Source organism: Corvus cornix, chromosome 3 (genome assembly GCF_000738735.6).
Source record: "Corvus cornix cornix isolate S_Up_H32 chromosome 3, ASM73873v5, whole genome shotgun sequence".
In the NCBI taxonomy this organism is placed as follows: Eukaryota; Metazoa; Chordata; class Aves; order Passeriformes; family Corvidae; genus Corvus; species Corvus cornix.
The window spans coordinates 1,949,023-1,961,256 of NC_047056.1; the positions used below are offsets into that span (position 1 = coordinate 1,949,023).

General features: G+C 46.2%; 1 protein-coding gene and 1 long non-coding RNA gene across 6 annotated transcripts in view; both read right to left on the minus strand.

The window, feature by feature from the left end:
- Positions 1 to 9,555, minus strand: part of RTN4 (reticulon 4) — a 40,751-nt gene extending 31,196 nt beyond the window's left edge. The window contains exon 1 of one of the 3 annotated variants that reach the window (XM_039569200.1): positions 8,996 to 9,555. In XM_039569200.1, the coding sequence (XP_039425134.1) occupies positions 8,996 to 9,449 (454 nt within the window). In that variant the 5' untranslated portion in view covers positions 9,450 to 9,555. The remainder of the gene's footprint in view (positions 1 to 8,995) is intronic. The other 2 variants (XM_039569201.1, XM_039569202.1) reach the window with 2 other exon arrangements.
- Positions 9,556 to 9,904: 349 nt separating this feature from the next.
- The window catches only part of LOC120411702, a 33,492-nt gene continuing 31,162 nt past the window's right edge, over positions 9,905 to 12,234 (minus strand). For 2 of the 3 annotated variants that reach the window (XR_005604208.1, XR_005604207.1), the window contains exons 4-5: positions 11,197 to 11,296; positions 9,905 to 10,176 (exon numbers count right to left, since the gene is read on the minus strand). This is a non-coding gene — a long non-coding RNA (uncharacterized LOC120411702). The remainder of the gene's footprint in view (positions 10,177 to 11,196; positions 11,297 to 12,234) is intronic. The other variant, XR_005604209.1, reaches the window with a different exon arrangement.

Below are 12,234 nucleotides of genomic sequence, written 5' to 3' on the forward strand. Positions count from 1 at the left end.
GCATCTGTGACATGACTCGCACATCCTGTAAAAGTTCCATTTGCAGCAACCCCTCTAGGACAGATATGAAAGAGGAATTGTTCCTTCAATGCATCAAGTTGTTCATGTGCCCACAGTGGAGGCTGCCCCAGCAGCATTTCTATCTCAAGCTGTTTCGCAACACATGTGGCCATTTAAAAGTTAATTATTTCAAGTTCTTGGATGCCTACTTTCCTACTGCAGTACAAAACAAGGGCACACAACTTCACAAGAATTCCTGAGAAAAGCAGCTACCTACACAAACTCCATTTAAATCATCTCCTGTTATGATGTGATTGTTCTAAATACGGGATTTCGCCAAATATTTAAACCATTCGAGATTAAGAACATTAACTATTAATAGCACCTTCTCACATCATTAGATCAGGCAGCAGAGCCACAGCAAAATTCGTTTTTCTCATTTGGCTCTTTTTAGTTATACGTGCAAGTTTTTACAGAGAAGTTTCCAGTTTAGGAAACTATTTGGAAATCTTGGGAGAAAAGCATGCAAACTGCTACAAAAGATAGGGATTGTTGAAGATTTAAGGGGAAAAAGGAGCTCCATTTTGGACATCCTGAGGGCATCACAGCTGGGATCACAAAAGGAGCCAAGACCTTTGATCATTAACAACCCCTAGCCATAGGTCATTTCAGGCTTTCATGGCAATTACTGCAAAGTGGAATCATGCATCACCTGCAAGGAGAGTTGTCCTGCACTACTTGAAATGCATACAGAAATCAAGTCCAAAACAAGCATTTTAAATAGTCTGCTTCTGCAAGTAACATTTTCTTGTTGTCTAAGCACAAATCTATAACCAAAATGGTTTAGGCAAGCTTTCTTCAATATCATTTTTATATGGTCCAATTTTGCAGCATCTCCTCTTTTAAAAAAACTCCACTTGAGACAAGCTGCCCAGCAACACAGGGGCTGTAAAGGACCGGGACAGAGGTGAGCTATGTGCCATTTCTTCTTCTTTTGATCAGCTCTTGAGTGAAAAGAAGGCAGTTCCACTCCCCTGCAATACCCAAGTGCCAACCTAAGCACGAACAGAGGGACACAAGGAAGAGACATTAATCCTGGCTCTATCAATACTGCTCCCTGTTCCAATTTCCAAGCTGCCAAAGTAAGAACCCACCACGAGGGTGTTTTTAAAAGGCCATGAAATACTTCAGACACAACTGCCACTCTCATCTCTTGCAACCATTTTGATCAGTAACACCAGACCAGGATCCAAAGTATTTCAGAGAGCGGTTTTTCTGCTAAAAGTCTCTCATCTACTTAGTGTCACCCCATCCCCTCAGAACAGGGACAGGATTTTATCTGCCACCTTTTGTTACTAAAACTAAACAAAGAAAAAAGTCTCACAGCTCAGCTCCAAAGAAATTTTTCACTACTCTCCCACCACGTACACAGAGAATTCCCAGAAACAGGATGCACGTACCTATCCCAGGCCAGCAATCCGCAGGAGCTCACCACGAGGAAATTAAATCCTCTCAGGAACAAAGAGAAAAGTGTTCTGCTCCTGAGCACAACTGAAGCTCAGGGAGGAGTAAATGGCACAGCACGACTACCACACACCTTGACTGTACCTTCCCCTCAAGGCTCCCAACTGCCCAATCACAGAAATTCTGCTTTATTACCCAAATTAGCATCAGGTGCTGGGTAAAGCCTCCTTTTATTGAAGTCAGGTGGCCACAATTAATCCCAACTGTTCACAACCTATCTCTGATGGCCTGAAATACCCACTTCATAATCACAACTACATTTAATATAGAAATTGAATGTATTTAATAGCAAAACCAAAAATTAATTTAGAACAATCTAAGATATGAACGTTCCCAGATTCAGCATTTACAGCCACCAATTTATACTGTTTCAATCCATTCGATTAAAGAGAAGCAGAAAGAAACATCTAGCCAACTGCAAACACATGCGTCCAGCTAGACATAGCTTTGAAGCCACGTACTCAGTCTTTGGCAACATTTGTAACCAAAAAAATGCTACATAATTCCTCTAAAAATGAAGTAACTTTTCCTTAAGACCCAGACTCTTTAACCATACGTTGAAATAACAAAAAGAAATTTGAGTTCTGGCAGTGCCACAAAGCAGAAAAATACAGTAATTACATCAGAACTTATTCAAAGGCAGGAGGTCTAAAGAGCCATGCAAATCCTATCATTATGCAGACATTATCCAATTTAATTTTAGAGATTATACCAATCATAAGATTCCCTTTCACTGATTTGTACAGATGGATTTTTCCCTGCTTTCCCCACAATTAAACAAATTAAGCAGTATTTAGATGAGCAACCTTATCATTGCAGAAGAATGTATTTATTAGCTAAAATAATCTTTAAAGAATGGAGACGAGATGCTACTGATTTCTTTTGGCATCTCTTCCCAACACATTACCTTGTGTGACAAGCCTCTGACATAAGAGCTTACAGTCTGCAAAATAAAAACAAATTGGTGCATAAGATGTCTGATGTATAAGATATGAAAAACAAGGAGCAAGAACATGGATTTGTTGTAGCCATTAGTATCTGCAGAATATCTTTTAATTAAAGGGAAAAAGCAGTGTGAAGATTCAGAGTCTTGATGCCCTCCTGAAAACCAAGTGGATCAGGTATCAACAGCTCTACAACAGATTTTTGGTCAAAAAAGGTTTTGCCCAACCATCTGATTTTTTGTCATTTAAGCCACAATACACAGACGGGAAAACCCATTTTCTTGTCTAACAGTGTGATCTTTTAAGGAAAACTTGGGTTTAAAGCACTCTAAATCCATCCCTCTAAGCAGGCTGAAGGCACCACCAGGCAGACCTGGCTGAAGCCCATGAAAGAAGGAGCCTCTCTGCCACCGGTGACATTTTTCTTCTTCCTTGTTCCTTTCTGTTCTGCAGCTACAACCTGCTTTGCAAGGCCTCACACATGCTCTTTCATCTGTTTTCCTTGGCACTGGTTTCCTTGCCACACACAGGGGATGCAGAACAACAGGCATTAAGGAATTTTCTCTCCTGTCAGGAAAGAGGGGACAGCAGAGTTCAAGGAAAACTGTCACAAACCAGTGCTGACTGGATAAGCAGGAGGAGATTTTAACAGACTGAGAACATTTTTAACTGGCAACAGGAAAGTTTATATTTATCTCAGTCTTGCATCTTATTTGAAGACATCTTAACTAACATATTCTCCCTAGCTGATGAAGTTGATGACATGATTGCCCTGTTCATTAAAAAGCTGCCAGCAGAAGCTGAGAGTATTTTCTCAGACACAAAGCAAGTCTCCAAGCAAAACCAGGGAGGGTCACACTGGTATTTCTAATACTTCTACCCAGAGAAGGAAGATAAAATTAAAAGTACTTTTTCTTTATACATCAGAAAGCAACAAATTGAGACAAACCCATTAAAATAATGGGAAAAGCAGTAATTTAAAACCATAAAATCTAACCTAACTTAAAATCTTCATATTTTGACAGCTACAGTTGGCAGCAGATTGATTATTTCCATTTGAAAGATAAAAAACATTCTACTGAGATAATTTGATTTTCTCAGACTTTGTGAATATTAATAAGGCCATTATTTCATTGCTGTTGTAATAGTTCTTATTGATGGAAAAACCAGTTAGAAAAGCCATCCACCAAGCACGTGTCATCGGTCTGGAGTGCAGGATCTCAGTGCTGGCTGTCCTGTGCTGCCCTAAAAACTGAGACTGCAGAATAAGTAGATAACATTATACAGCGTTTCCAAAGCATACACAGGAACAATTTCTATTTTAGATCATAAACAAAAAAATTTTAAAAAAACCTGCACGAAAACATTACTTTTCTACTGAGGTCTCACAGTTCGCTATTTTTACTTGGCAATAATAGCTCTTTTTTTTTCTTTCATTTCTAAAGCAGCTTGAGTTACACAATTTTCCTCCTACTTCATGCATAAGCACTTCTGACTATCTCAAGATAATTTACCTGTAAGCTCCAAGTTGCTTTCCATTTTCTAGCCAATAAAAGACCAAGAACTATTTCCTTGCCTCCAAACTAGAACCCAAAGGACATTTTCAGATGGAACTATGCTTTGCTAATTTTTCTATCTGAGTTTCATAGTTACTATAGAAACCTGCCAGCACACACACACACAAAAGACACTTCTGTCAAAATATTAACAGAAAATAAAGAAATATAACTTTCTTTTCTCTGCTCCAGTTGAAGGTTAACCACCCTTTGTTCCTTCCCAGCGCACAAAGGCCAGGCAGATATGAGGAGAGCCATCAAGAAGCTGGGTGTGGCAGAATGGACATGGAAACAGGCAGACAAAGCCTCGCACCAGAGCCCCCAAAATTCCAGCAGCATGGGAACACTGGGCTCCAGGGTTAAGAAGACTGATGCATAAATGCCTCCTGCTAAGTAGCCAGATTCCCAGACTGAGTGCTTTCCAAAATCCTGGGCACTGGAGGAAGAGGAAGGAAAATGAAAACAACATCCACTTTCCCAGCAACTTTGAGAAAACCTCTGACTGGGAAGCCTGAACGCTCCCCTCAACTTCCACAAGTGCAGCTGTTTGTGGTTATCTGTGAGATAAGAAAGAGGTTCTGTGGCCACCAGTGATGATGCAACAAGGTGGACAAGACAGTGGTCACTCCACAGCCATGCTCCAAGCTTCCTTAAGTACAGGCTGGGAGGACGGGGAAGAGAGCAAACAAACAGTGGCTCTTCACTGTCTCCTCACTTGTGGTTTGTAGGATTTCATCTCCAAGGCAAAAACTCCCAGTGCAATTCAAAACTTCCCTGAGGGCTACATCTTTATAGGGTAGGTGGAAGCTGTGTGGTTTTATCCTGGAAAGCAAGTCAAGGGATACACACACAAAGCAAACATACCATCAAACGTGGCAGGACTATCCTTGCACACACTCCTGGTTAACAGAAGACAGAGCTGTTTGGCTTCTGAAACTCTTACACCAGCTCAGTTACAGACGCAGGCCGCAGTGCTAGACACTGCACGTGACAATGAATAAAACTGAATAAAATGATCCTTGGTTGAACTCACCAAGATGGGAACATGAAATACGAAAATGAAGGTTTACTATACCAGTCAAATTGCCCACTAGTCTCCTCTTTACAACAGAAAGAAAATTACGTTCTAAATTAGATAACCTAGGTTATGAACACCTCCCTTAGGGCTGTGCTGACTGTACGAGGGAAGAGAAAGGGTCTTGCCTCTCAGAGAAACACTGAAAATCAGTGGGTACATATTTTAATAAATGAAGGGTGCAAATGAAAGTGACCAGTGGTAGTATTCAAGGACAGCTCTGTTTTTTCCAAGTCCTGCTGCATCCTGTCCTTAAAATGCACACAACTCCTCTAGAGGAGCCCATGCAGACACAGAAGCAGAAAGAATCTGAGGAGCAAATATGCTGGTTTAGAATTTGTATAAAATGCAAATGCAGGATGTGCAGGGTAAAAGGTTCACTCGCTGGGGTGAGCAGAAGCGTGTATAGATCTGCATTTATTCAGCACCTCCTGCGGCTGGGCTCAGCCTGGCCAGGGACAGCTCCGGGCAGCTCTGCTGACCTCTGCTTGACACTGTCTGGCAAACCTTCCTGAAACCTCTTCTCAACATGGATGACTTAAAGAAAAAATCCTACATAATCAAATGGAAAAGCAAGACTAATTAATAAACTGGCCCTTCACAACGTTTGCATAGGTATTTAACCTAGGTCAGCTGAAGGCAATGGACACACAAGGAAACATCTTTATTCTCTCTGCATGCTGGCCTAGGGCCAGTCTGGTGGATTTTGTATACAGGCTTCTGGTAAGTGGAGTTTAACTGCAAAACACAACAGTCCCTTCCAGGAAAGTGATATATATGATCCTCCTTTTGCTGCAGGATGTAGGACTCAAAGAAGGAAAGTGGTATCTATTCATCATAGTACACTGGTTATTCTTACTTTGGGCAGCTAGCCAGAAAAGAGGGGAGTATTACTTTGACCATATATAACTACCTCAAACTAACTTTTTTTGCACCCTATGTAAATTCAAGTAATCAAAAGATTTAAGCAGTAATCCCTCCAGAACTGCAGTTTCTGCTACTCACAAAACAGCAAGTACCACAACCCCAGAAATTGTTCAGGAGAACCCAAGTTCGACTACAGAGCTCCTGCTTGTTTTCTCCTCCTGCAAATATTTATATTAGCTCTTCAGATGGTAGGCTGCTGTTACCCTGCCAGAGACTTGCATTACATATAATTATGTCACAATGATACTGGATACTCTTAAGTGTGTAACTAATAGCAATTACAAAGGGTTTTTTTTTAAAAAAACCACCTCCATATATACATAAAATACATTTCAATGGGCCATCAAGTAGGCAATACATTTTTGCTATTGTTCCCCTGACAAAAGGCAGCACCACAGCCAATTGTTGCAGATAAAAGAAACCCTACTATTCTCTGCGTACTTACTACAGGCCTTACTCTCCTCCACTTGGAAACAGAATTTCAAAGTTATTTGCCTCAAATCCCCATAAATCAAAGCATTAGATTTCAAATACAAAGAGATTTTTTTTCAAAATTTCTAGACTGTGAACTGTAAGTCTTCAGTTATACCTTAAATTCAAACAGCAGAGGTCAAAGTAAGTGAAACCACAACTCTGCAGAGAGCAAACCACAGGGCCACGTGGCTGTCCCTGCCATGGTCGCCCTGCCACCAGCTGCAGCCAGCAAATTCATTTTGCCAGTCTCCCAGCATGACAGAGTGAACTCATTTGAAGCCAAGCCAAATGTCTTGACCCAGACAGTTTTAACACCCACTGCTAAATGCAAAACTAACAAATATTTGATGTTTAAATGGATATTTAACATGATGCTCCTGCATCTGAGAAGGCCAAAGTACTCATTAGATAACCTGGCAATGCTTTTATCAACATCAATTTGCTCTCATCTAGGAGTTTCAAGTACAGAGCTTCTAATATTTCAACTCATCATTAGATGAGCATTGTGTTACACCACCTTGTCTTTGGAAACCAGGCCTCCCCCAGATACCAGTCCTTACTTCAGAGCCCTAAATTAATCATCACTGACAAACTAAAATAACTCTTTGATGCCACTTCTCAGCTATACTACGCAATTCTCACAGATAGGTCTCTTAACAGAGAACTATTTCAGGAATTACTGTGCTCTTTTTGCCTTATCCTTCAGGGGTCAGAGAGAAAAAAAACCAAATCATTTCCAGAAAACACGCTTTCATCCCTCCTTTTCAAAGCAACATGATTTGGTAGATCCTATTTCTTCCATTCAGTTCTGTTTAAACCATCCAGAGCTCCAGTCAGAGAACATGCCTAGGAAAAATTCTGTTCATCCATCATATAGAATCCCTCCTCTTCAGTCTGTTGCAAGCTTTTGTCATCATCTGCCCTCCAAATGGTGGAAACAAAAAAAAATTCATCTCCTCGGCATATTGCAACATAGAGAGCTTCCAGAGGAACAAAACAAAGTAGGCTTCACGAAAGACAACAGCACAAGTCCTGTCACACATGTAAATAAAATGCATTGTGAAACTTCCCCTGACAAAACTAAATTCATGTTTTAACAGGCTTTTTTAAAAAACCATTGTTCCAGATGCTTTTTTTTATTAGATCTTGAGTATCATGCCCCCTCATCCTGTTCAGTTATTATTGAAATCCTGCATCTTTACAACATACCAACATGACAAACACGACAAGAGCAATGAAGATAAGCACACACCATGATGATCTCAAGGCACTTGAATTTGTTCCTTTTCACTGTTTTAGTGGCCTCAAGTCAGCTCTTGCACTTTGAATTAAGGAGAAGTGGAGCCAAAGCACACTCGCAATCTGCATGCAAGGCATTAGTCATGCGGGTCAGCTCCCGGATTAGACCTGAGAAGGGCTCTGGCACTCAGGCAGCACAAGCAATTGTTGGGGGGTGACACGCCCTCCGCTCCACAGCCTGGACTCCAGCGAACCCCCACATCACGGGGCGACGCCTTGGAGAAGCCCCAGGTGACAGCCGTGGCTAAGCGGCGGCCATCCAGGACGCGAGGTTGACATTCTTCTCCAGGACTGCCACACCTACAACAGCGAGCAGCCTGGTCGCCCTTTGTGCTACCACACATTCCTCTCTAGGTCAGCGGTTCCCTCTCCAGGGCTCAGCCCCGCAGTCCGCGGTCGGGGCGCGGCGTCCCCACGCAGGCCGCGGGCCGCAGGGCTGTGCCGGCCAGGTGAACGGCTGGCGGCTCCGCAGTCCCTCGCCTCGCCCCTCCCTCCAGGCGCCGTGTTAAACATGAGTAAGATTACAAGTATCTTATGTTGCCCTCCTCCCCCGCGCTCCCACGCCCAAACCCGCAGTGCCGGGCCGCCCCGGGGGGAACCGTGCCCGGGACAATGCGGCGAAGGGCGGGCTCTGCGTCGGGGGAGAACCGGCCGGAGCCGCGCGGACCCCGCGGCCGCTCCCTCGGGGCTCGGCCGGTGCCCCGGGCAGGGCCGTCCCCGCGAGGTTCAGCCGGTACCCCGCACACGGCCGGTCCTTCGGGGCTCGGCCGGTAGCCCGGGCTTGCCCCCCGCTCCCCCCGCGACGCGGCCGTTGCCAGGCGGCGGCGGCGGCCTCGCCCCCGGGCGGCCCATGTGCGAGGCGGCGGCCGGGGCGGCGCTTCCCCCTCCCGCCATTAGCATAACCCAGACGGGAAGAGGAGGGAAACAGAAGAAATTACAATTAAAAAAATTCAGGGAAAAAAAAAAAAAGGAGAGGGGGAGCCCTTTCTCCCGCATGAGCTGCAGCGGGGCCGCGGGCAGCGGGGCCGCGCCCGAGAGCGGCTGAGGGAGGGAGGGATGCCGCAGGAGGCGGTCGAGGGCCGGCAGACAAAGGGAACCTCCCGGCGGGGCAGCAGGGCTCGAGAACCGGAGCGGCTCGGGCGAAGGCTCCGGCGGCCGGCCGCCGCCCTCCCCGGGCCTGGGGCGGGAGCACTCACCAGCTGAGCCGGAGGAGGACCCTCTTCTCCGGGGGGCGACGGCAGGCTCAGCCTTGGGCGGCTGGGGCTGCGCGGGCCGGGCGGGGGCCGGGGGCTGCTCCTGCGCGGGGGACGGCGTGGTGGCGGAGGAGGAGGAAGAGGACACGGCTCCCCGGGGGCTCCAGTCGGGCTGCGGCGGCTCCGGAGCGGCGGGGCGGGGCGGCTCGGCGGGGGCGCCGAGGTCCAGCAGCTGCGGCGGCCGCTCCTGAGGGGCTGCGGCGGGAGCCGCGGCGGGCTTCCTCTCCATCACCTCCAGCTGCTCGTCGAAGTCTTCGTCCTCGTCTTCCTCTTCTTCCTCCTCCTCCTCCTCCTCCTTCTCGTCGTCGAGCACGAACTGGTAGTTAAACTGTGGCTGCTGCGGCCGGGCTGGCCCGGAGGAGGAGGAGACCAGGGGCGACTGGTCCAGCTCGTCCATGGTGCCTGGAGCGGGCGGAACAATGAGCGGTGCGGGTGCGGGGGGAGGCGCGGGCTGCGCTGCCGCCGCCGCTGCGGGACCCGCACTCCACGCCCAGTGAGTCACCGCCCGGGAGGCGCGGGTGCGGCCGCCCCGCCCAACGCCCGGAGCGGCGGCGGCGCCGGCCAATGGGAGCGGGAGCGGGCAAGGAGCAGCCAATGAGGGGCGGTCCCGGGCGCGGTCCCTCATGAATATGCATCAAGGGGGCGGGCCCGAGGGCTGGCAGAGAGGGGCTGAGAAGTCGGGTAAAGTTCAGCGCGGAGAACGCGGGTGGGGCGGGAAAGGAAAGGGAGCACGGCCCGGGGACCCTCCATCCCCCCGTGACAGACAGCCTGAGAGTGCGTGTCATGATTCACCGCTTTCCTCTGCCAGGAGTAGTACGGTTTTCTCTTTTTTTTTTTTTTTTTTGTTTGTTTGTTTGTTTTAAACAGCGGCCAGAAACCCTCAGCGCTTTCCAGAAAGAGAAGGGGATGGCTGGGCTCCTGGGTACGGATGGTGCAGGGCACCGATCCCTCCTGGCCCGGCTTCTCTCACCCTGGATGTGACCGAAGGATCCCGAGGCATCCCGGGCGCCGCCGCACTGCGGGGCCGGGGAAGGGTGAGGCGTCGTCCCGCTCCTGTTCCTTGGGCATCGCGCCGATCACCGCAGGCACATCCCCCTGGGGCGGAAAGCGGAGTCAGGCAGCGCCTTCCTCCGATGGGAATGGAAGTTTTAACCAAAACATGATGCAAAAACCTTCCCGTGTCTGGAAAAAAAACCAAACCAAACCAAAAAAAAAAAAAAAAAACCAAAAACAAAAAAAAAAACCCCACCAGAGAGGAAACATTGTCAGAAGAGACAAACTTGTTTAACCACCCGTGTTAGTGTAAGGCACTACGAGCAGATCTCATCATGTCTTTAGAGTATGAATTTAAATTGTGCATCTTCTGGAGGAAAGTATGGAAAGGAAAAGAAAAAAGAAAGGGGAAAAATGAAAGGAAAAAGGAAAAAACAAAAGAAAGAGGAAAGGGGGGGAAAGGAAGGAAAAGAAAGGGGGAAAGGAAGGAAAGGGGGGAAAGGAAGGAAAGGGGGGAAAGGGAGGAAAGGGAAGAGGAAACAGAAAAAAAGGAAGGAAAGGAAGAAGGAAAGAAAGGAAAAAGGACTAAGAGGAAAGGAAAGATGAGAAAGAAAATAGGGAAGGAGAAATTTAAGGAAAGAGGGATGGGGGAAAAAAAGAGGAATGGAAAGAGGTAAGGAAAGAGGAGAGGGAGAGCAGAAGAAAACTTGGTGTTAGACTCTGGTGTGGTCTCCAGCTTTCTGCTCAGAGATGGAACATTGGCCAAAGCCCTTAGGGTAACACTGAATTTAACTAAAATAGCGTCTATTTGGATGCAATTTCCACCCACACAGCTGCCTCAGTAAGACCAAAAGGCCTTATAATTCTATATTTAACACTACTCCAACATTATTATGGGTTTTTAACCCACAGATTATTTATTCTCCCACATATGCCCATATAAAGAGATTAGTTCATGGAAACATTCAGAGCAAGCAGCTGCCAGTTCAGTGAGACACGAGAAGTGAAGGAAAAGCAGCAGCTCTCCTGTCACTTCCCTTCTGCCGTGTAGGATGCAATGGCTGCCGAGATGGACATTCCGTGAGCTGTCCCATTAGGCAGGGACTGACACCCTGGAGCAGAAGCTCCTGAGTGGGATGAGTTTAGTGTACCTGAGCACACGGAGGGACTGAGGGGCAGCTGCCTCTCACACTGCAGAGGGAAGAGTTTCTGGCTGGAAACCGGAGTTCAATCACCAGCTTCAGTTACTGTCTGAGAAACGGGATGGCAACAAGTGAATGGAGGGGCTCCAAGGGGTCCCAGCACTGAGTCCTCTCTTGCCTCAGGAAAACATATCGTGTTCTTTGCATGAACTGTCTGAACCCAAATACTTGTTGCTGCTATTTGTATTGGCAAGGCCATTCTAAGATACCCCCATTTCCAATTAACTAGAGACCTTCCAGCTTCCAGTCCTAATTTGCTCAAGGCCAATGAATATCCTCTTACCACTTTTTCTTTTAATTTATATCGGTTTTTTTCTCTGAGTTTTAATTCCCAACAATACACTTTGTCTAGCCCTTGCCTTCCTAAGCTAACAGTGGAGAAGTTGTGCTATCACCCTTTCCCCTGCTCCTCCAAGCAGCCTTTCCCTGCACCCAATCCAGTCTCAGATCAGGCACAGGAAATTCCAGATGAGATTTTTTTTTTTTTTTCAAGAATGCACAAAGACATCAATATTCCCTATCGCTATCAGAAATTACCAGAACATATGTGCAAAGTATTTTTATAAACAAAGTGATGGCAACATTGTTATCCTGATGGAAATAAATGTTTCCAGGAGGTGAATAAGCTCTTGACAACCTGTGAGGTCTTTGTAAGTCATTCTTTGCCCCTAAGATTTTGTACGTTCTTTGACAAATTATCCATTTCTATTTTCAAGTCAGCCCCTTTTACAGTGATATAAGGGATGTTACAGCAGCAGCAGAATAGATGCACAGCAAATAAAATAGTTCGATTCAATAAGGTCTTTATAATTTCATCAGCAAATCTACTTTTTGCATCTCTTGGTTAAACAAGAAAATGGATTTTAAAAATTCCATTATAATATAACCTAAGGCAACAAGGTACCTTTAAAAATTTGTAAAATTCTGAGTATAGTACAGACACGGTGCTGAAACCAAATTTAACATATTTAACTACAGGGATTTTTG